At 47.8% G+C, this 23,726-nt stretch overlaps 1 protein-coding gene across 3 annotated transcripts in view; it reads left to right on the top strand.

The window, feature by feature from the left end:
• The window catches only part of TANGO2 (transport and golgi organization 2 homolog), a 166,377-nt gene that overhangs the window by 125,225 nt on the left and 17,426 nt on the right, over positions 1-23,726 (top strand). For all 3 annotated transcript variants that reach the window (XM_063964726.1, XM_063964724.1, XM_063964725.1), the window contains one exon: positions 21,382-21,452. In XM_063964726.1, the coding sequence (XP_063820796.1) occupies positions 21,382-21,452 (71 nt within the window). The remainder of the gene's footprint in view (positions 1-21,381; positions 21,453-23,726) is intronic.

Raw genomic sequence — 23,726 nt, 5'->3', positions numbered from 1 at the left:
TTGGACAGACTCCATGGCCATATAAATGTGGGTGACAGTGTTAAGTTGGGTACACACTGGCCGATATATCGGCCATTCTATTGAACGTCCGATATATCGCGGGTCCGTCGGCCAGTGTGTACGGGCGATATGTCTGTGAACTCTGTCGTTCACAGACATATCGCGTCGGGCCCGCAGCACAGCCGACGGCCAATATATCTACTGATATATTTGCGCATCGTTGTGTGTGTACGGGCGACCAGCCGGCCGCCCGTACACATGCTGCGGCGGCCGGCGGTGATTGACAGCTGAACTGCGCGGGCGTGTGTACACGCCCGCCCAGTTCATGACGTCAGTCCCCGACGGATCAGGCAGTCTTTATGCACAGCACACTGCCTGATCCGTCCATAGATATATCTGCCGAACAATTGATCGGCAGATATATCTATCGGTGTGTACCCACCTTTAGAGTAGAGGTGAGGATGGGATGTTAGAACACACAGATTATTCTGCTAGCCAGTGCAGAAATGTATAGGTGCACAATGCTGTATTGTGTGTAAAATGATACATATGTTTATTGTATTGATCATCCTATTTATATAGCTAGCTTTCCATCTGCAATAGATAAGACTATGACCTGCATGAGGCATGCATATGAAATATGTTTTAATATTATTTTTTTGACACAGTATTTACAAAGCAGTATGCATTATTTTGCTAGCACATATTTACTAATATAACACATACATATATGTTGCTGTTGTTATCGTTAATGTTCTTATTTCTGTTAGTGTCATCCTCGTAGTGCACTTACCAACCATTTACAGCATGACAGTGCTAATTTTATGATGCATGAACACAGAGCGCATTAGCTCACTGAGGCTTAAAACAAAGTGCTCCGTTGGGAGAAATATTGGAAACTATTATCGTCTAGTGATTGTGCGCAACAGTGCTAGCAACAGGCTTTGTGCGGAGTAGGCTGTATAGTCTGACTAGACCCTCCTGTCCATAATGAGGAAGTTTGATGCATGACGGTCATCTCCCACCGCCATCTTCCTTCATTAGTGTGATACCCTTTTCAGACAGAAGCCCCAGCTCCGACCCGTGTCCTACCTGGGATACTGAACACTGGTCGGTTGTACTAATACCCCTTTCACACTGCCAATGCCGGATCCCACCCTGGAATTGGAAACGTGTCCTTCCCAGGTGGGATCCAGCACTGGATGCTGCCGCTGGCTTCCCTGACCCAGCAATATGCCGGGCGGGTTACCATAGCGGCAGGGGGCGGAGCTGGCATCGGGGGTGGAGGCGGATGCGGCGCTGAGAGATGAGATCGTCTCCGCGCTGCCTCTCCCTGTTGTAGTGCACGGGCAAGCAATAATTCACATTATGGATGCAATCTGAACTCCAACTGCATAATGTGCATGTGTGAATGAGCCCCAAGATTTACCTGTTTTCAGAGTGCATAACCATCAACAAAGTAAAGACTGAAGAGTAGTCTTGGTTGCATGCAGCATAACTGCGAATTAGGGTAAAAGAGTTGTAGGTATGCAGGAGGGCTGACCTTTTATCTTGCACCAGGCTATCTGAAATTTGCTACACAGTAGATCAAAAACAAATGTAATGTATACAGACTGAAAAATGTCAGTAATTTGACTATAGACTGTAAATGTTCTCTTACCTGCACAGAGGGGGTAATTCTGAGATGATCGCAGCAGGAATTTTGTTAGCAGTTGGGCAAAACCATGTGCACTGCAGGGGAGGCAGATATAACGTGCAGAGAGAGTTAGATTTGGGTGGGTTATTGTGTTTCTGTGCATGGTAAATACTGGCTGCTTTATTTTTACACTGCAATTTAGATTTCAGTTTGAACACACCCCACCCAAATCTAACTTCCGCTGCATATGTTATATTTGCCTCCCCTGCAGTGCACATGGTTTTGCCCAACTGCTAACAAAGTTCCTGCTGTGACCAACTCAGAATTACCCCCATTGTTACATTGTCAGTATATAATTGCCCTGTTGAATCTTCTAGTCAATACCCTATGGGGCAGATTCAGTTAGCCGGGGGATTGACTCACCCCGTGTAGTCCCCCATGTAAAGTACCTGGAGTTTCTCTGACGTCCTAGTGGATGCTGGGAACTCCGTAAGGACCATGGGGAATAGCGGCTCCGCAGGAGACTGGGCACAAAAGTAAAAGCTTTAGGACTACCTGGTGTGCACTGGCTCCTCCCCCTATGACCCTCCTCCAAGCCTCAGTTAGATTTTTGTGCCCGGCCGAGAAGGGTGCACACTAGGGGCTCTCCTGAGCTTCTTAGTGAAAAGTTTAGTTTTAGGTTTTTTATTTTCAGTGAGACCTGCTGGCAACAGGCTCACTGCATCGAGGGACTAAGGGGAGAAGAAGCGAACTCACCTGCGTGCAGAGTGGATTGGGCTTCTTAGGCTACTGGACACCATTAGCTCCAGAGGGACCGAACACAGGCCCAGCCTCGGAGCTCGGTCCCGGAGCCGCGCCGCCGGCCCCCTTACAGAGCCAGAAGCAAGAAAAGGTCCGGAAAAATCGGCGGCAGAAGACATCAGTCTTCAACAAGGTAGCGCACAGCACTGCAGCTGTGCGCCATTGTTACTCAGGCACACTTCACACTCCGGTCACTGAGGGTGCAGGGCGCTAGGGGGGGCGCCCTGAGCAGCAATGTAAAACACCTTGGCTGGCATAAATACACCACATATAACCCCCAGGGCTATATGGGTGTATTTTAACCCCTGCCAGAATTACCAAAAAAGCGGGAGAAAAGGCCGCCGAGAAGGGGGCGGAGCCTATCTCCTCAGCACACGGGCGCCATTTTCCATCACAGCTCCGCTGGAAGGACGTCTCCCTGACTCTCCCCTGCAGTCCTGCACTACAGAAAAGGGTAAAAAAGAGAGGGGGGCACTAATTTGGCGCAGTTTTATATTAACAGCAGCTATAAAGGAAAAGCACACTTGATAGTGGTATTCCTGTATATATATATAGCGCTCTGGTGTGTGCTGGCATACTCTCCCTCTGTCTCCCCAAAGGGCTAGTGGGGTCCTGTCCTCTATCAGAGCATTCCCTGTGTGTGTGCGGTGTGTCGGTACGATTGTGTCGACATGTTTGAGGAGGAAAATGAGATGGAAGCGGAGCAATTGCCTATTATACAGTTGTCACCCCCTAGGGAGTCGACACCTGAGTGGATGAGCTTGTGGAAGGAATTGCGTGACAGTGTCAGCTCCTTACGACAGACAGTTGACGACATGAGACAGCCGGCTAATCAGCTTGTGCCTGTCCAGGGGTCTCAAACGCCATCAGGGGCTTTAAAACGCCCGTTACCTCAAATGGCAGACACAGACACGGATACTGACTCCAGTGTCGATGATGAGGAGACAAACGTGACTTCCACTAGGGCCACACGTTACATGATTGAAGCAATGAAAAATGTATTGCATATATCTGATAATACAAGTACCACTAAGAAGGGTATTATGTTTGGTGAGAAAAAACTGCCTGTAGTTTTTCCTGTATCCGAGGAATTAAATGATAATTCCTAAAAGGTTATTGGCATCGTACCCTTTCCCGCCAGAGGATAGGGCACGTTGGGAAACACCCCCTAGGGTGGATAAAGCGCTCACACGCTTGTCAAAACAGGTAGCACTACCCTCTCCTGATACGGCCGCCCTAAAGGAACCTGCCGATAGAAAGCTGGAGAATATCCTAAAATGTATATACTCTCACACGGGTGTTATACTGCGACCAGCAATAGCCTCAGCCTGGATGTGCAGTGCGGGCCTGGCGTGGTCGGATTCCCTGACTGAAAATATTGATACCCTTGATAGGGACAGTATATTATTGACTATAGAGCATTTGAAGGATGCATTTCTATATATGCGTGATGCACAGAGGGATATTTGCCGACTGGCATCAAGAGTTAGCGCGCTGTCCATTTCTGCAAGAAGAGGTTTATGGACGCGGCAGTGGTCAGGTGATGCGGATTCTAAAAGGCACATGGAAGTATTGCCTTATAAGGGGGAGCAGTTATTTGGGGTAGGTCTATCAGACCTGGTAGCCACGGCAACTGCTGGAAAATCCACATTTTTACCCCAGGTAGCTTCTCAACCTAAGAAGACGCCATATTATCAGGCGCAGTCCTTTCGGCCCCATAAGGGCAAGCGGGCAAAAGGCGCCTCATCTCTGCCCCGTGGCAGAGGGAGAGGAAAAAGGCTGCAACAAACAGCCAGTTCCCAGGAACAAAAGCCCTCTCCCGCCTCCGCAAAGTCCTCAGCATGACGCTGGGGCTTTACAAGCGGACTCAGGCACGGTGGGGGCCCGTCTCAAGAAGTTCAGTGCGCAGTGGGCCCACTCGCAAGTGGACCCCTGGATCCTTCAGGTGGTATCTCAGGGGTACAAATTGGAATTCGAGACGTCTCCCCCTCGCCGTTTTCTAAAGTCTGCTTTACCGACGTCTCCCTCAGACAGGGAGGCAGTATTGGAAGCCATTCACAAGCTGTATTCCCAGCAGGTGATAATCAAGGTACCCCTCCTACAACAGGGAAAGGGGTACTATTCCACACTATTTGTGGTACCGAAGCCGGACGGCTCGGTGAGACCAATTTTAAACCTGAAATCCTTGAACACTTACATACAAAGGTTCAAATTCAAGATGGAGTCACTCAGAGCAGTGATTGCAAACCTAGAAGAAGGGGACTATATGGTGTCTCTGGACATCAAAGATGCTTACCTACACGTCCCAATTTACCCTTCTCACCAAGGGTACCTCAGGTTTGTGGTACAGAACTGTCACTATCAGTTTCAGACGCTGCCGTTTGGATTGTCCACGGCACCCCGGGTCTTTACCAAGGTAATGGCCGAAATGATGATACTCCTTCGAAGGAAGGGAGTTTTAGTTATCCCTTACTTGGACGATCTTCTGATAAGGGCAAGATCCAGGGAACAGTTGGAAGTCGGGGTAGCACTATCTCAGATAGTGCTGCGCCAGCACGGTTGGATTCTCAATATTCCAAAATCGCAGCTGATCCCGACGACACGACTTCTATTCCTAGGGATGATCCTGGACACAGTCCAGAAAAAGGTGTTTCTCCCGGAGGAGAAAGCCAGGGAGTTATCCGAACTAGTCAGAAAGCTCCTAAAACCAGGCCAAGTCTCAGTGCATCAATGCACAAGGGTTCTGGGAAAAATGGTGGCTTCTTACGAAGCAATCCCATTAGGCAGATTCCACGCAAGAACCTTCCAGTGGGATCTGCTAGACAAATGGTCCGGGTCGCATCTTCAGATGCATCAGCGGATAATCTTGTCTCCAAGGACAAGAGTGTCTCTCCTGTGGTGGTTGCAGAGTGCTCATCTTCTAGAGGGCCGCAGATTCGGCATTCAGGACTGGGTCCTGGTGACCACGGATGCCAGCCTGAGAGGCTGGGGAGCAGTCACACAGGGAAGAAATTTCCAGGGCTTGTGGTCAAGCCTGGAGACATCACTTCACATAAATATCCTGGAGCTAAGAGCCATCTACAATGCTCTGAGCCTAGCAAGACCTCTGCTTCAAGGTCAGCCGGTGCTGATCCAGTCGGACAACATCACGGCAGTCGCCCACGTAAACAGACAGGGCGGCACAAGAAGCAGGAGGTCAATGACAGAAGTTGCAAGGATTCTTCGCTGGGCAGAAAATCATGTGATAGCACTGTCAGCAGTGTTCATTCCGGGAGTGGACAACTGGGAAGCAGACTTCCTCAGCAGACACGACCTCCACCCGGGGGAGTGGGGACTTCACCCAGAAGTCTTCCACATGATTGTGAACCGTTGGGAAAAACCAAAGGTGGACATGATGGCGTCCCGCCTCTACAAAAAACTAGACAGGTATTGCGCCAGGTCGAGGGACCCTCAGGCAATAGCTGTGGACGCTCTGGTAACACCATGGGTGTACCAGTCAGTGTATGTGTTCCCTCCTCTGCCTCTCATACCCAAGGTACTGAGGATCATAAGAAGGAGAGGAGTAAAGACTATACTCGTGGCTCCGGATTGGCCAAGAAGGACTTGGTACCCGGAACTTCAAGAGATGCTCACAGAGGACCCGTGGCCTCTACCTCTAAGAAAGGACCTGCTCCAGCAGGGACCCTGTCTGTTCCAAGACTTACCGCGGCTGCGTTTGACGGCATGGCGGTTGAACGCCGGATCCTGAAGGAAAAAGGCATTCCGGATGAAGTCATCCCTACCCTGATCAAAGCCAGGAAGGATGTAACCGTACAACATTATCACCGTATTTGGCGTAAATATGTTGCGTGGTGCGAGGCCAGGAAGGCCCCTACAGAGGAATTTCAACTGGGTCGTTTCCTGCATTTCCTGCAAACAGGACTGTCTATGGGCCTAAAATTAGGGTCCATTAAGGTTCAAATTTCGGCCCTGTCGATTTTCTTCCAAAAAGAACTGGCTTCAGTTCCTGAAGTACAGACGTTTGTCAAGGGGGTACTGCATATACAACCTCCTTTTGTGCCTCCAGTGGCACCTTGGGATCTCAATGTAGTTTTGGGGTTCCTAAAATCACATTGGTTTGAACCACTTTCCACTGTGGACTTAAAATATCTCACATGGAAGGTGGTAATGCTGTTAGCCCTGGCTTCAGCCAGGCGTGTCTCAGAATTGGCGGCTTTATCCTATAAAAGCCCTTACCTAATTTTTCATACGGACAGGGCAGAATTGAGGACTCGTCCTCAATTTCTCCCTAAGGTGGTTTCAGCATTTCACTTGAACCAGCCTATTGTGGTGCCTGCGGCTACTAGGGACTTGGAGGACTCCAAGTTGCTGGACGTAGTCAGGGCCCTGAAAATATATGTTTCCAGGACGGCTGGAGTCAGAAAATCTGACTCGCTGTTTATCCTGTATGCACCCAACAAGCTGGGTGCTCCTGCTTCTAAGCAGACTATTGCTCGTTGGATTTGTAGTACAATTCAGCTTGCACATTCTGTGGCAGGCCTGCCACAGCCAAAATCTGTAAAAGCCCATTCCACAAGGAAAGTGGGCTCATCTGGGGCGGCTGCCCGAGGGGTCTCGGCTTTACAACTTTGCCGAGCAGCTACTTGGTCAGGGGCAAACACGTTTGCTAAATTCTACAAATTTGATACCCTGGCTGAGGAGGACCTGGAGTTCTCTCATTCGGTGCTGCAGAGTCATCCGCACTCTCCCGCCCGTTTGGGAGCTTTGGTATAATCCCCATGGTCCTTACGGAGTTCCCAGCATCCACTAGGACGTCAGAGAAAATAAGAATTTACTTACCGATAATTCTATTTCTCGTAGTCCGTAGTGGATGCTGGGCGCCCATCCCAAGTGCGGATTGTCTGCAATACTTGTACATAGTTATTGTTACAAAAATCGGGTTATTATTGTTGTGAGCCATCTTTTCAGAGGTTCCTCTGTTATCATGCTGTTAACTGGGTTCAGATCACAGGTTGTACGGTGTGATTGGTGTGGCTGGTATGAGTCTTACCCGGGATTCAATATCCTTCCTTATTGTGTACGCTCGTCCGGGCACAGTATCCTAACTGAGGCTTGGAGGAGGGTCATAGGGGGAGGAGCCAGTGCACACCAGGTAGTCCTAAAGCTTTTACTTTTGTGCCCAGTCTCCTGCGGAGCCGCTATTCCCCATGGTCCTTACGGAGTTCCCAGCATCCACTACGGACTACGAGAAATAGAATTATCGGTAAGTAAATTCTTATTTTTCAAATACACCGCAGCGATGAACCTGTCAACAGCCCTGGGGCAGCAGTTCACGCTCATTTCTGCTGCTATCTCTGGATAGTGCAAACAGATAGGAGCATCAACTGCTGCCAGTGCGTTTATTGCGTGCCTCTGAGTAACTTCAGGCACTTTTCATTGGGGACCAGATTGTGTAAGTCGGCAATGTACCTAGTTAATGTGACTCAAGATCCAACCTAAACAAGAGCTTTTAATTTTTTACATCTAGCTTTTGGATTTGTAGTAATCCGCCGAGCTTTCTTACAGAATGCGGCCAATAATAATGACAACCTACTTCCTCTCCTGTGTTGCAGAGCACTGATAAGGGAAACTCATGTACAGTTAGTGTGTGTATATAACCTCAAAGAAAAACATCATAGAACGTTTATACAGGTTAGCCTAAATCTAGCCTTATGGGGCTCATACATCTGTGATGTTTTGCCTCAATTCCCCGTACTGCCAACAATGGGGTTGGGGAAATGGGGTGTGCCAATCAAGAAAATTAGATTGCTAAATCAGGGATTTTTAACATGCTGAATTTTCTTGATTACCCAATGGATCGCTGATCATCGATGTCCTTCGATAAGCAGATCGAATTGGCGCTGGGGAATCGCGACGAAGATGTATGGCATTATACTGATTTTCCCAGCCAATGAACGATAAGTGTTCATTACTAAAAAACCATCATGATTACAGATTTTGATTTTAAACATGTTCCATCTGCCAGACTGTGTTTTACTGATTTCCTTCTTTGTACATTATTCGATGTATGGAGACACGTCAAAATCTCTTGAATTGGCCAGAGCATCGTACTATTGGTCAGATCATCAGGAATTTTTTTTTACAGTGTATATTTACCTTGCAAATTTCTAGTGGAAGCTACCAAATAAATGTTAATTTAACAAGATAAAACCAGATAAATGTTCTTTAAGAAGATATACCATTCTGATTTATTAGGAGTTGATGCTTGCACTGAAATGTTCTCTGTGTAGAATAAAAAAAAAACCCACAAATTTGGTGTGAGGACTGCAGAGCCTTATAAGGAAACCTGGCAACTGCTAAGTGCCCCCTGTACCTGCTGTGACATAACTGAACAATACACAGTTTCCTTGCACAAATACACAGCTGAATTCTAATCTCACAGATCTGTCTCTGTGCTGGAAGGTCAGTTATGTCTGCAAGATGTAATCCATGAACAAACATAGTTACAGCCAGACATGTTCATTGCATTATGCTTCTGCGAGTGGCCATGCATGTGCTTTTTCCATAAAAATAATCAATAGCTTCTTACTATCGTATTAATGTGCACATCTTTAGTGTGGCGCCATTTAATCTTAGTAATGAAATTGTTAAGCAATTATTACAGTCTATGAATATGTAATCTTGTTACTGCTGCAGTCGAACCTGAGTGTGTCCATAGTCAGTCATAATAAACTAATTTTATATTAGTGGTAGAGGTGTTTTCCAGTCACATGTAAGCAGTTTTCATGAAAGTTTCTATGTTTTGTATGCATTAAAGGCTCATAAAAGAATTGGGTCACTTCAGTGTCACGTATCTCTTGCAGTGTGTGTGCATGCAGGATGGCAACTAATAATTGCACCCTGGCTCCCGAAGCATGTCCTACTGTTCTTCATGATTCTCCTTTATAAAGGAAGCCGCTGTGAATGGTGGCTCGTTTGCTCCAGTTTATTTGCCTAGAACCATTGGAACTGGTTCCCTATGATTAGAGATAACCGTCACAAAGTGATCAAATATTATCTTGTAGGGAGAGCCATGGACTTGTATGAATCTATAACTCTTTGTGCAGTGTTTCAGTACAGTGTGACTCTGGCTGCAGTAATAGTACAGGTTGAGTATCCCTTATCCAAAATGCTTGGGACCAGAAGTATTTTGGATATCGGATTTTTCCGTATTTTGGAATAATTGCATACCATAATGAGATATCATGGCTATGGGACCTAAGTCTAAGCAGAGAATGCATTTATGTTTCATATACACCTTATACACACATCCTGAAGGAAATTTTAGGCAATATTTTTTATAACTTTGTGCATTAAACAAAGTGTGTGTACATTCACACAATTCATGTATGTGTCATATACACCTTATACACACAGCCTGAAGGTCATTTAATACAATATTGTTAATACTTTGTTGTACATTGAGCCATTAGAAAACAAAGGTTTCACTATCTCCACTCTCACTCAAAAAATTCCGTATTTCGTAATATTCCGTATTTCAGAATATTTGGATATGGGATACTCAACCTGTATATCAAACTATCAGATGCCTTATAAGGAGGGGTAGGAGACTGGCAATATTATCATGTGATGCAGCCTGGTAATACTGTATGTATTATGGATGCACGTCCTGGTATACTGGTAAGACCAATTGTAATACTTTAAATTACCAGGGGCGAGTGTCTCTTTATTTTAGTATTATAGTTTGTAAAATACTATTTCATATTTTCCTGGCAGTGCTATATGGAAACTTAATTTAACCTTTGATATGCAGTGTCGCATTGTTTTTACATTGGTACCCTGCCACTTGCAGAAGTGTACCGTATTATCCATGAAATGTGCTGGAATGCTATGGTGACCGTAACTGTAGGGTAGCTGCCGCATTGTTAATTCCATGTCTGACTATAATATTGCCTATAGTTGTGCAGTGGAGAGTTGTGCATGGCAGAGTCATATGGGAATATGTACAGTAATTACAGGAATATGGATACAAATATGTTAAGCATACTGCACACTTGAAATTCAGCCTTGACTTTCTTTGATTTGCATGTTGTTCATCTGCTGAGCAAGTCTTCCCAGCGAGGCTGGTTACTCCGCATACTACTCCTGGTTTGAAATTCATTGTGTTTCTGTGTTTAGGGCTGGGCAGAGTGCTTGATGTGAGACATAATGGGAAGACAGGCACAGTAATGGAGCTTGGGATAGTGTGAGATGATGCTGCCCTCAGAGCAGGGGGTCTGGCTAGAAGCGGGTGGGTGATGTTCAGCACATTACATTTCTGCTGATGGAATTTCATTCATCCCATAAAGTCAATTGACTTCTTTGCTTTCTCCTAATAAGAAAACACTGAATGTCAGTACAGACCTCTGCAGTTTCTATGTCTAGTGCAGGTCCCAACCAACAACCACGTTTGGCAGCCTAATTTCTATTTACAACCACTGCATTATAGATGCACCCCAATGTGTTTTATTTCCACTTGATACATAACTTGTCACAGCCATGAATTAACCCATTCAATGGGAATGTGTTTTCCTCGAGAATAACACATTCAGTTTTTTGTTAATTAGTTCAAATAAGCATAATTGTACGTGTGAAATCAATGACTTCATTTTACTTAAAATATTGTTATGTGAAAAGTGGCTGATCACAAACATGGAAATGTGCTTTATATTTATTTACAACCTTTTCTTTTCTTTTTTCTTTATTAAGGGGAGAACAATTGCATACTATTCAAACCATTAATTAATTGTTACCCCTCCCAAGAGATGGTTAAACCGCATTTCAGTTTATACTGTGGTACTCTGGGTGGGCATGCAAATGTCAGATGTTCTCTGGAGAGTTTTCCTTTGGGCTCCAGTCTCTTTCATTCTTTTCATTCTCTGAGCCCCTCAATGTAGCTGGGAATGCCCAGGCCATGTTCCACCACCTGCACCAATACTGCTGCTGGTCTCAGGATATTCTGAATGGGCATGCCACCCCTGCCTACTCGCTCCCTTACACCGAGGAACCCCTTTGCCTGCTTTGTATGAGGGTGAGGCGGCACATCACAGCCAAAGACAATCAGCCGGTTGTCACATAACTATTACAGTTGCAGCTCCCACATCCCTCTTCCCACTACTCCAATTCACCTTGAGCTTTGGTACCTCTGCAGAGTCTGCACTAAGTTCTTCTGCCATCCTGCATTGGCTAGGGACAAGCTGACTGTTCTCCCTGCTCACTAGCCAAATTCTGCCCATCTACTATCACCTGGTCTTTTCCTGCTTCCAGAGGTTTGCCACTCAGTACAGGAGGCTTGCATACACTTTTTACCCCGCATCCATATCTTTAGATAGTTTTTGGTGCTTTCGTGGGTAAGATGAGCAATCTGTGAGTCAAGTGATGCTAAGGGTAACTTGTATTTTAATTGTTGTACTTTCCCTAATGTTTAAAAGTGTTGATGCAACAAATCATATCTTCACACTCATCCCAACCATTGTACACATGTTGTGTGCCCTAGATGTCTGCCTCCTTTGTAATATGGTTTCTTTATTTCAAAAGTAAAGTGCTCTGAGTCTTTTGGAGAAAAACACTATATAAATAAAAATGCTTATTATTTTTATGCCTGGTAATTAGTATTTTAACATTATAGCATGGTTTATCTATGTCCAGTTACACAGAGAGAGATTAAATAAGTAAATAAATAAAAAAATAAAATATATTTTAAGCCACAGACTGGATGATCCTTCTGATGAGTAACATTGGGATCGCCATTTAATATGGTCACATACAGTCTACATCATGGCCTTTTAGGGAAGATAAAAGCATTGACCGCACTCGTCTCTCACCTGTATTTTTAGACCATACCTTTATGATTTTGATAGCACTATTAATGGGATTTATAGTTATTGGTGGGGCACACAGTGATATTGTGTACTGTTAAATTGCGTTTAGTTGCTCAATACCTTCTGCAGTATATTGGCATCTGTGGTAGTTTTTCCTAGCAGGGGCATCACTAGCCCTGTTGACTTCGGGTGCTGGTGAAAGAATCCATCTACGCATTGTAGGATTGTGCCACTAAAAAGGTGGCATGGCCTTGCAGGAAGGAGCATGGTCTCACTGTTCAACCCCTGTTTTCATGATGCAGGGGAGCAACCCGCACCCTTGTAATGACGCCACTGTTTCTTAGAACAAATAATGTGACAGTTTGCTAATTCTGCAGTTGACACTAGTTTCTGCAACTACAGTAGATAGTTAATGCAGGTGCTTCAGTAGTCAGAGTACACTTGCACAACACAAGCCACAATGCATTCATGGAAGTAATAGCTAAGGCCATGGCCCAAGTTTTTCTAATTTTCACCATAAAATTGAGAATTAAATATCTTGCAGTAAATCTCCATTAAAAGAATTGTGTGCCTAAGCCCTTATTTCCAAAGTTGCATTTTATATATAAATGTATTTTTATGCGAGTCTGACTTAAACAGCTTATGTCTGCCTTTCCTTGAAAAGTGGATAATTACATTACAGATTTTCAGCAGCACAGCGCCCCCTTGTGCATAAAATGTGCAAGTTATTTTTTTTTTTTTAAATTCTTTATGTGTGGTTAAACAGAGTAGGCAGACATTACATAGGCATGTAGGGCAGATGGTCGTATGACCGGATGTCCATCAGAAACCACAATTTTTCAGATAACATCTAAAACAAACAGAAAAATGAACGATGGGAAATAGTTATAGGGTTCAGGGAGGGGGGGGGACATAGGGAGCGGAATCGGATAATATCCTACTCACAGTGTCTGTCCTGGAGTGAAATAGAAGAAGGAGAATGGGAAGAAACAAGGCTAAGAGAGACCGGAAGAGGTGACAGTGAAGAAAAGGAGAAGAGATAGGGAATAGAGAGAAGGTAGAACAGGAAGGAAGAGAAGTAAGTCAGAGCGACAAGCGGTGCCCACGGGACTGCGATATGGTCTAGGAGGGGGAAGAGGAGGGTGGAGGTCCGCGTTCGGCGAGGAGCCATGGGGCCCAGACCTGCTCAAAGATATGGCCTCGATCATGGAGATAGTACGTGATCTTCTCCATGGATGCAATATGCCATATTTTGGCTTTGAGAGACAGGAGGGAGGGCGCAGAGGGGTTTTTCCAATTGAGGGCTATCAGAGATTTAGCCGCTGCTAGAATGTGCGCAACCAGTTTTTGGGATAATTTGGAAAGTGTCGGGGGAGGGTAGCACATCAGAAAGATCCATGGATCCTTCTGGACAGGGGAATTCAGAAGCGAGTTAAGGAGGGAGTGGACCAAATTCCAGAATGGGGTGATGGATGAGACAAGTCCACCATATGTGTAGCATCGTTCCTCTGGCTCCACAATTTCTCCAGCAGCTAGGAGAGGAGGACGGAAAAAGTTTGTTGAGCTTGTCAGGGGTGTAGTACCAGCGATAGTAAAGTTTGTAGGCCGTCTCCTTAAAAGCCGTAGCAATAGAGAATTTAGCTATCCCGAGTCTCATGTCCTCCCACTCCGTACCCTCCGGGGGGGCCCCAGGTCGCGTTCCCAAGCAAGTTCGTGGAGTCGGGAGGAAGGGAGAGAAAAGTCTAGTAAAAGGGAATAAAGTTGGGAGATCAGGTCCTTGGAGAGGTGGGAAGAAATGCATAGATTTTCAAAAGGGGTGAGGGCACGGAGCAGGGAGGGAGAAGGCAGAGAGCTTAGGAAATGGCGGATTTGTAAAAATTGGAAGGGGTTAAGCGAGTGTGAAGGGGTCCTCTGTTGAAGATCAGGTAGAGACAGCCATTGGCCTCGATCGGCAAAATTAATCGGGAATTTAAAGCCCAACATCGTCCATAGACGAAATCTCGTAGTCGAGAGTCCGGGGGGGAACATCGGGTTCTGCCAGATAGGGGGCGAGGGGGTAGTGGAAAGGCCCATCTTCTGAGAGAGAGAGAGAGTCCCAAATTTTGAGGTTAAATGTGACCGTGGGGAGAAGCTTGGAGGTTGGGGGCCGGGAGGCAGGAGGGAGGCCCCACAAGGGGGTCATATCGGAGAGACCAACAAGGGCTGCCTCGATATCCAGCCAGGCTGTGGATCCCGGCGGGGCATAAGAGGCGACAATATGGGACAGATGGGAGGCCAGGTAATAAAGTTTAATATCAGGGAGACCCCTACCGCCAGCGGAGGTAGGTCGCTTCAGGGTATTAGCGGCGATGCGGGGGGGTCTATGATTCCAGATGAAATGCATGAGGGCACGATGAATGGTCCGGAAAAAGGAAGCCGGAACGGCCACAGGGAGGGCCTGGAAAAGATAGAGCCATTTAGGGATTAAATACATTTTAACCGCTATGATCCTACCCAGCCACGAGATGAACAGGTTGTTCCAGAAAGAGAGGTCAGCAAGTGATTTGGTGAGAAGAGGTGGAAAGTTTTCCCGGAAAAGGGAGTCATAGCGTGCGGTTAGGTAGATTCCTAGGTATTTAATCTTGGAGGATTGCCATTTAAAATTGAAATTGGCCCGAAGGGATTCAGCTTCTCGACGTGGGACATGAAGTAGCATAGCCTCAGACTTAGAACAATTAATCTTGTAGCCAGATACGAGGCTATAAGAGTGCAGGACTGAAAAAAGATTAGGGAGTGAGATTAGGGGTTGGGTCAGTGTGAGTAGAACATCATCAGCGAAGAGAGAGATTTTGGGATCAGTACGGCCTACTTGTATACCATGTATATTTGGGTGGGCTCTGATTTGAGAAGCGAGGGGTTCGATAATAAGGGCAAAAATTAACGGTGAGAGAGGGCACCCCTGACGTGTTCCATTTGCGATGCGGACCGGAGCTGACGGAATTCCATTGATTAAAACCGTGGCGGAAGAGGTGGAGTACAGTGCCAGGATACCAGTAAGGAAGCCACCAGACAAGCCGTTGGCCTCCAAGGCCGCTCTCAAGAAGCTCCAGGAGAACCGATCAAATGCCTTCTCAGCATCTAAGGAGAGCATAATGGCGGGGGAGCCCCTGGAGTTCGAAATATGTATAAGGTCAATAGCACGTCTGGTGTTGTCCTTCGCCTGGCGGCCCGGGATGAACCCCACCTGGTCGTAGTGGATAAGGGCAGGGAGGTACGGGTTAAGGCGGTTGGCTAGTATTTTGGCAAAAAATTTTAAGTCCAGGTTCAGGAGGGATATTGGTTGGTAGCTGGCACAATTGAGGGGGTCCTTGCCCTCCTTGGGGATCACCACTATTCTCGCCTCCAGCATCTCAGGTGGGAAGGGGTCGCCATGGACAATACTATTAAACGGAGTGGAGGTGGGGGGACAGGAGATCGAAGAATTTTTTGTACTAGAGAGCCGTGAACCCATCCGGGCCCGGAGATTTACCAATTTTTTGCATGAGTATAGTCTGTGCAATTTCCTCCATCGAGATCTCACTGTTAAGATGGTCCATGGCGTCCTGGGGGAGCTGGGATAGGTTGGCCGCTGAGAGAAAGTGAGAGACCAGGGGGGGGGGGGGGGAGCCAAGCAGGGGGGGTGGGAGGTTATAGAGATCAGCGTAGTAGGATTGAAAGGCAGCCCTGATGGCGTTGGGATCATAAACAAGCTGATTAAGAGAGTTTCGGATGGAGATAATATTGGGTTTGGCTCTCGTGGAGCGGAGTCGTGCCACCAGGATCTTGTCTGCTTTGTCTCCCTTCTCGTAGAAAGACTGGCGGAGCCATTTAAGACGTTTGGCCACCCGTCTGGAGAGAAGGAGATTAAGTTCCGCTTTAACCGTACGGAGTTCAGACAAGACCGCCGGATCGGAGGACGCCTTATGTTGGGTCTCAAGTGTGTAGAGTCTGATGGAGAGTCTATTAACCTGAGTGAGGGATTGCTTTTTGAGTTTGGAGGCCAAACTAATGATGTGTCCCCGAAGAACTGCCTTGTGTGCCAGCCAGAGAGTGGGCCTCGAAATATCAGGGGAGTCGTTTAAGGCAAAGTAGTCGGAAATCGTGTCTCGAAGTTGGGAGGTTATTTCCGGGCTATGGAGTAGGGAGTCATTAAGGCGCCAAGTCATGGGGCGAGGGCGGGAGAGCAGTCCTGAGAGATCACAAGAGATAGGGGCGTGGTCAGACCAGATCAGGGGATGTATGTGGGCAGCGCGGAGGTTCAGGGCGAAATCGTGGCTGAGCAGGATCATATCAATGCGGGAGTAAGAATTGTGAGGGGCAGAATAAAAGGTATAGTCCCGAGCAGAGGGGTCTTTTATCCTCCAGGAGTCGTAGAGAAGCTGGGATCGCATGAGGCGGAGGAGGGAACGGGAGTGACGAGAGTCTGACGGGGAGGTAGTAGGAGGGGTAGGGGAATGGTCTAATTTCGGATTCGGTACTGAATTAAAGTCCCCAGCAAGAATAAGGTCGCCTTGTCGGACTTGGGTGAGGAGGGTGTCCAATTTTGTAAAGAATGAGTCCTGCTGCTGGTTAGGGGCATAAATGTTGGCGAGGGTGCAAAGTTTGTTATTAAGTTTCCCCACTAAGATAAGAAACCTGCCCTTTTTATCGGCGTGGGAGTCCAGAAGCTCAAATGTGAGGTGGCGGGCGAGCAAAATCGCGACCCCGCGTTTTTTGGCAGAGTGATCACAGGCATGGAAGGAGTCAGGGTATGGTTTGCAGCGCAAGGCGGGGTGGGAGCCGTGGAGGAAGTGGGTCTCCTGGAGGTAGACCGGGTCGCCCTTGTGAAGTTTAAGGGAGTCAAAGAGCTTACCTCGCTTCTGGGGGCTGTTCAGGCCCTTCACATAAAAGGACAGTACTCGGAGACCCATGGGCAAACCACAAAGAGGTAGGCAGATAAGATGAAGCGTAGAGCATCAAGAGTAGAGGAAAGAGAAAGAAAGAGGGCAAAGGAAGAGAAGAAACAAGAGACACTGTGGTGTGAGAGGGGGGAAGAAGGAAAGGAGACCGAAAGGGGGAGGAAGGTAGGTGGTCGTCCGGCAGTAGGGGCCAGGACCAGTAGTGCTGACAAGGGGAAGGGATACCAGGTGCCTGGGGGGCACCTAGGTCAGCAAGAGGGCTCAAGGCCCTAAGGGGGCGCGGGATGGAGACCGGGGGGTGGGTTACCAACCGCATAGTCACAGCCCGGAGGCCCACCACCCCCGGGGAAGCCTGAGGGAGAAAACTAGAAAGAAAGCGAGGAAGAGGGACAGACGGAGCGCCAACTCCAAGGGGAGAAGAAGAGAGGAGCAATGAGTCGAAAGGAGAACAAGACAAGAAAGAAAGGAAGCAGTTTAGCATTACGCATCATAGAGGCAAATAAACATGTCACCATTGTAGTAAGAGATAACAATCAAACAGTTAAAAACCATCTAAGAGTTCGGGAGAACAAGATGTATGAGAACAAAAGTGAAACTACTCCCCGGGTAGGGGGGTCGACCATGGAAAGTCGAAACAATTACAGAAAGACAATAACTCAGGAGGCTGGAAGTCCATCAGGGAACTGGAGGTGGAATCGTTGAGGTTGCTGACGTTGGGATCGTGAACCATTTCCATCGAGGAGGCTGAGGTGGGTTTCGTTGTGTCCGCAGTGGAGGGCGTTGAGCAGAAACCTCTTGTTCAGTGGTGTGGATGCCCAGCTTGGATAGGAGAGCTTGAGCCTCGGGGAGATTCCTGGCTGTAAGCAGCTTCCCCTGATGCCACACCAGGATACGAAAAGGGAAGCCCCATCGGTATTTCACATTGTGACGAGTAAGCAGGGAAGTGATGGGCTTAAAGTCCCTACGTTTGGCGAGGGTGAGCGGGGAGAGATCCTGGAAGACCTGCATGGGGACATTCTGGAAAGTCACGGATCCCATCCGTCGGGCCTCCCTCATAATAGCCTCCTTTGCAGTAAAGTAATGTAGTCGGAGGATGACATCCCTGGGTTGACAGGAGTCCTGGGAGCGAGGGCGGAGGGCTCGGTGTGCTCGGTCCAGGAGGAGGTGTTCCTCAGGGGTGTCAGGCGACAGAAGGGCAAAAAGGCGCTTAAGGTAGAGGTCAAGGTGCGCCGCCTTGACCTCCTTAGGGATGCCCCGAATCCTCAGGTTGTTTCTCCTCGCCCTATTGTCTTGATCCTCATGCTCCTCCCTCAATTGGGCGACATCTTGGCGGAGTTGATGAAAGTCGGTCTCAACCGTTTGCTGGAACGTCACCACCTCTTCCATCCGACGTTCAAGGTGGTCCGTCCTGGAGCCGATGTCGGCAATGTCGTATTTCAGGGAGTGAAGAGCCTGGACGGAGGTTTTAACATCCCGCACCTCCTTAAGGAGGGAGAGGAAGTCTCTTCTGGTAAGGGGCGTGAGGTCATCGTCATCAACCTCCGAGTCGGAGGCACCCTGGGGAGGGTCCGGAACATCGGGCCTGAGCATGGCCGGGGCGCTCTTCTTGGTGAGAAATGGTGTGAGGTCGGAGCCCTGCGACTTTTTGCTGCCCCTGGGCATCGTGGATATATAAGAAAGAGGGTGATGAGTAGGGTGTGAAGTAGAGAAGGCGCTCCGGCAGCAGAGCTCAGGGCCAGGGGGGGTGAGGCAGGAGCTCTAGGGAGACATCACGGCGTAGTTCGCCTAGCAAGGCAGGTGGCCCAGGTCCAGGGGGCCTCGGCAGAGGCGTGGGTCCCCACGGTCCTGTGGAGAGGCTAGGCCGTCAGGAGGAGTATAGGGCAAAGCCTTCCGGTGCAAATGGGGCCCGGACACGGACCAGCCAGTGGCCGGGGTCACACCACGACCAGACAGCAGAGGCAGGGAGGCCTAGACCCGGCTCTCCCGGAGGGCCCACAGGGGGCGGGGGGAGCATGGTGGTGTAGGGTCTCGTGGAGCCGTGTGCAGTCAGGGAGAGGGCCCTGGTCGCCTATAGAGGCCTGAATGTAGGCGCCAGAGGGGCCCAGCAATCCGGGGGCCCGGGCTTGGGTGTAATATGGAGGCACAGGGGGGCAGGGTGTGCCGCGCCCACCGGGAAAAGGCTTCACAAGGGATGGGGGTCCGGTCAAATTACCTGACTGGCCGTGATCACACCGAGGGCCCATGGATCCGGCACCAGAGCACGGGCACAGGGAGAGCCGGCTAATGTTCCCTCCAGTGCCACAAGCAAGTTCTCCGGGAAGCAGCGTCTGGAGGGTTGCAGGAGAGCAGCTGCTGTCCCCCGTCTAGATCGCAGCAGGAGAGAGGCCCCTGTCCCCCGCCGGAAGTGTAGAGGCGGCGGCCGGGCCGTGCGATTTCCCGAAGCGGCCTCCTGCACATGAGGGGGGAAGACGGCCGCCACCGCCGGAAGCACGGAGCCCGTGCGGCCGAGTCCGGTCGGGTCCCCAGGCCACCCCGGGCGCGGAGAGGCTCAGCAGGGCTCGAGGTAAGGGTCCAGGCAAGGGGTGCCGAGCGCAGACCCTCGGTAGAAGCCGCGGGGAGGGCCGCTATGGACTTCCGGCCCCGCCGACAGGAATCGAGGCCCCGGCCTCCGGGTATCGGACAGGCCGCAATCCGCAGGAGCCAGTATACCGGCTCCCCGACTCCGCGGCCGTAGTCCAGCGGCAGGCAGGGGTCACAGGAGAGAGGAGGACGGGATTAGGAGGGGGGGGGGAGGCACGGAAGGAGAGATATGGGGCTGAAAAGGTGAAAGCAGCCCAGGAGCTCCTCGTCCGTGCTCACACCTTGGTCCGGCTCCAGGCCACGCCCCCTGTGCAAGTTATTTTAATGTTTCAGTACATGGAAATGTCACTGAAGAGTTTACCCTGGATGTATCATACGCTCATAAAGATTCATATCTCCTAAACGACAAGCCCGCAGATCAGTGCATTTTAATATTAGTTCTCTGATTATTTTGAAAAAGAAATGCACCATACGATGCAGATATCAAGATGTATCTCTTGTTATTCAGTTACTGCAACTTTCAAATCATCCTAACAATTGGCTTTTCTACTGATGTGGTGATGGCTATTAGTGGATTGTACATTGAAACGTCCCAGTGCTGCATAGCGATTTTAATAGCAACAACTAACCACATTAGGAGAGCAGGCAGTTATTATGGAGATTCTAATGGAATATGATAACCGTTACAGCGAGGAAAGCAATTGTTAGTATACAGAGTGTGTGGTTAGTTTCTTTTGTTGGGGATGGGGGGGATTCAGAGACTTACTGTTAAAATGCGTCCACAAACTTAAACTTGCGGCCACAAATGAGGTCTCTCTTAAGGCATCAAGAATAACGTCTGAATTGTGTCTTATTTGATCTTGCTGAGGATGCCATTGACATTATCTTTGGAGCTAGGCAGTGAAGTAGAGAAAGGAAATGGACATGAAACTGATGCGTCGGGGCCAGAATTCCCAATCGGCCGCTTTAAGCATTTTCTACGGCATGAAAATATTTCTGTTATCTTTTAATGCACTATTCAGTGCCAAATATCCGCTGTGAGAGGTAAAGCAAGAATTCAGCATAAGCTTTTTGACACATCCGCTGGTGAACAGTAACGCCCCCTTTTAGATGTCTCTTAGTTGTGCTTTCTGCATTGCTATACGTATTCCTTATTATTACAAACTATTTAACTATTAGCCCGTACTACTAACACATGAGAAATAGCTCATGTTGTGTTGTTCAGTATTAAACGAGATGTTTACATTTCAGTATGGAGTATTGGGAACATATTTTTAATTTAGTTTTTATGTGTTTGTTACTGAAAAGATCATGATAAAAACATTAAATCCCATGGCACTTCCAGGTCAGTCTGTGACGGACCATTATCAGTGTGTTCTGAAGGGTCCTTTTACTCCACAGGAAAAAATGTAGTGTGATGACTGTTAGCAGTATGTATCTGTGAAGAAACCCTTGGTGTCGAGCTGTCAGCTTTTGCTGAGGGTGACCTGACCGGCCATTTTCCTATATATTTATGTTTAAGCAATTTACAGTTGAAGAAACACAAAATGTATGTCACTTCTTTATTCTTTATTTTATTATTATTTAGCAACACAAAGGGAGATGCAATTTACTACTATGGATCCAAAGGAGAACGAGAACCAGTCCAATTAACAGCAGGTGAGCCATCCTATCTGCTTCTGCACCAACTATAATGAAATATTAATCCTTTCAGAATCAAAAATGCTGAATGTGGCATAGTCCATTGTTTCTCTTACATTATTGTACTGGAACATGACAAAGCAGGTTGCTATAGTGCAGGGGTGGCCAACCAGTCAGTGACAAAGAGCCAAAAAACCTTGTTAGGTACGTCAAAGAGCCGACATCGAGCCAATGGCGTGCATGCAAAAATGGAATGTGGCCTCGTGCCTGCTAGACCACACCCCTGGTATAAAATACATTGAAAAAGCCAGAACGACATAAAATAAATGTATTAAAGCCAGAACCATTGAAAAAGCCACTTTCAAAAAAATAATTGAAAAGGCCAGATTCAAATAATAAACTTCAGCTCCCCCATGTGTCACTCCAGCCAACACCCTCCTGTCACTCCAGCCAGCTCCCCCATGTGTCACTCCTGCTACCACCCTCCTATGTCACTCCAGCCAGCTCCCCCATGTGTCACTCCTACTACCACCCTGCTATGTCACTCCAGCCAGCTCTCCCATGTGTCACTCCAGCCAGCTCTCCCATGTGTCACTCCAGCCAACACCCTCCTGTCACTCCAGCCAGGTCTCCCATGTGTCACTACTGCCAAGACCCTGCTGTGTCACTCCAGCCAGCTCCCCCATGTGTCACTCCAGCCAGCTCTTCCATGTGTCACTCCTGCTAGCACCCTGCTATGTCACTCCAGCCAGCTCTTCCATGTGTCACTCCTGCTAGCTCCCTGCTATGTCACTCCAGCCAGCTCCCCCATGTGTCACTCCTGCTACCACCCTCCGATGTCACTTCAGCCATATCTCCCATGTGTCACTACTTCCAGCACCCTCCCACATCACTCCTGCCAGGACCCTCCTTTGTCTCTCAAGCCAGCTCTGCCATGTGTCACTCTAGCCCACCCTTATGTATCACTACAGCCCCCCACATCAACTCGTGCCATTGCAGCAGTCCCTAATGTGTCCTCTATTTGCTTGTGGGTGTCTCACCTCTGGTATCTGGCTCCTTCAGTTTTCAGTCCCTGTAGTGCTGCTGCGTGTCTGGCTGGAGTGCAGTGGTTTCTGTATCTGTTGTGGTCACATGATTTAGAGTGTTGGGAGCCACATTTGAATAAATAAAGAGCCACATGTGGCTCAAGAGCCACAGGTTGGCCACCACTGCTATAGTGTATTTATTGTGCTACATAAGTACTTGTAAATGAAGTTTCATTTTTTTAACAAATATGTCCACCGAACACAAACGTACCTGAGAAAGGAATGTTGTTTCTCTCAGATAAAAAGAATACATGGGACAATCACTTCACTTCTATTGTATTGCTTAAACAATTAAACACATTTTACACTTGTATATTGTACAGTAAATGTAATTCTGAAACATTTACTGGGAATGAACCATGGATTTCCATCTTATTTGTAAATGTTCAGGGTTAGACTGGTTTAAACTATAATAGAGCAAGGTTAGCTATTGCAGCCAAGTGATGCTCTTGTTTTATAAGATTTCTGGCAGCAGGAATGCATCACAATGCCTTCCTAGTGGTCCAAAGGGCATAATTAGGCTGTAATTGGGCATTCGTATACAGACTGTGCATGTGGTGCAGACTGTGCATGTGGTGCATATCCATCAGCACACTTTTTTTCTGATGTTAAATAACCTACGGCTAGTGCAGGTGCACAGTGATAATGATGATGTCTGTGAAACTTAGAGTACATGGATTGTGGGGCGGTCCTGGTGCGGAGATGCGTGCAGCTGTGCATACAGGTAAATATACGCCTTTGGTTCCATGCATGCACTGTTGGAGTAATTACCGCCGACTTGTGTTGGGAACTTCATCAGCCCAGGGTCTTCTTGCACAAGTAGTCTCCTTGTCCCTCTTGTGGCTGTTACTTTTAGGAGTCCTTTCAGAGTCCATCGGTAAGTGGGTTGAAGAATCTATAGCTCTATATTCTGAGGAGGCTGTTAAACAAACACAGGAAGATTAGTGTAAAACACGCCTCTGCTTGATACAATGGGCAGTGGAAATCTCCAGTACACTAGTTGATTAGAAACAACGTTACTATATGCTTATTTTTTCAGGAGAAAGCAACATTTAAGCAACAATTAGAAGAGCCTCTTATTAATATTAGATGTGCTGTTTGCCAAATCCTGAGTATTGATGAGTGTCCACCCCTGGTGATAAGGTTAATGGTCTTAATTGTGTTCCATGTTTATGGACCATGCCATACAGGGTCCTCCAGGGGTGTC

The sequence above is a fragment of the Pseudophryne corroboree genome, chromosome 1, assembly GCF_028390025.1.
Source record: "Pseudophryne corroboree isolate aPseCor3 chromosome 1, aPseCor3.hap2, whole genome shotgun sequence".
NCBI lineage: Eukaryota > Metazoa > Chordata > Amphibia > Anura > Myobatrachidae > Pseudophryne > Pseudophryne corroboree.
The sequence above is the reverse complement of the archived record's forward strand: the minus strand, read 5'-3'. Positions and strand labels throughout refer to the sequence as shown.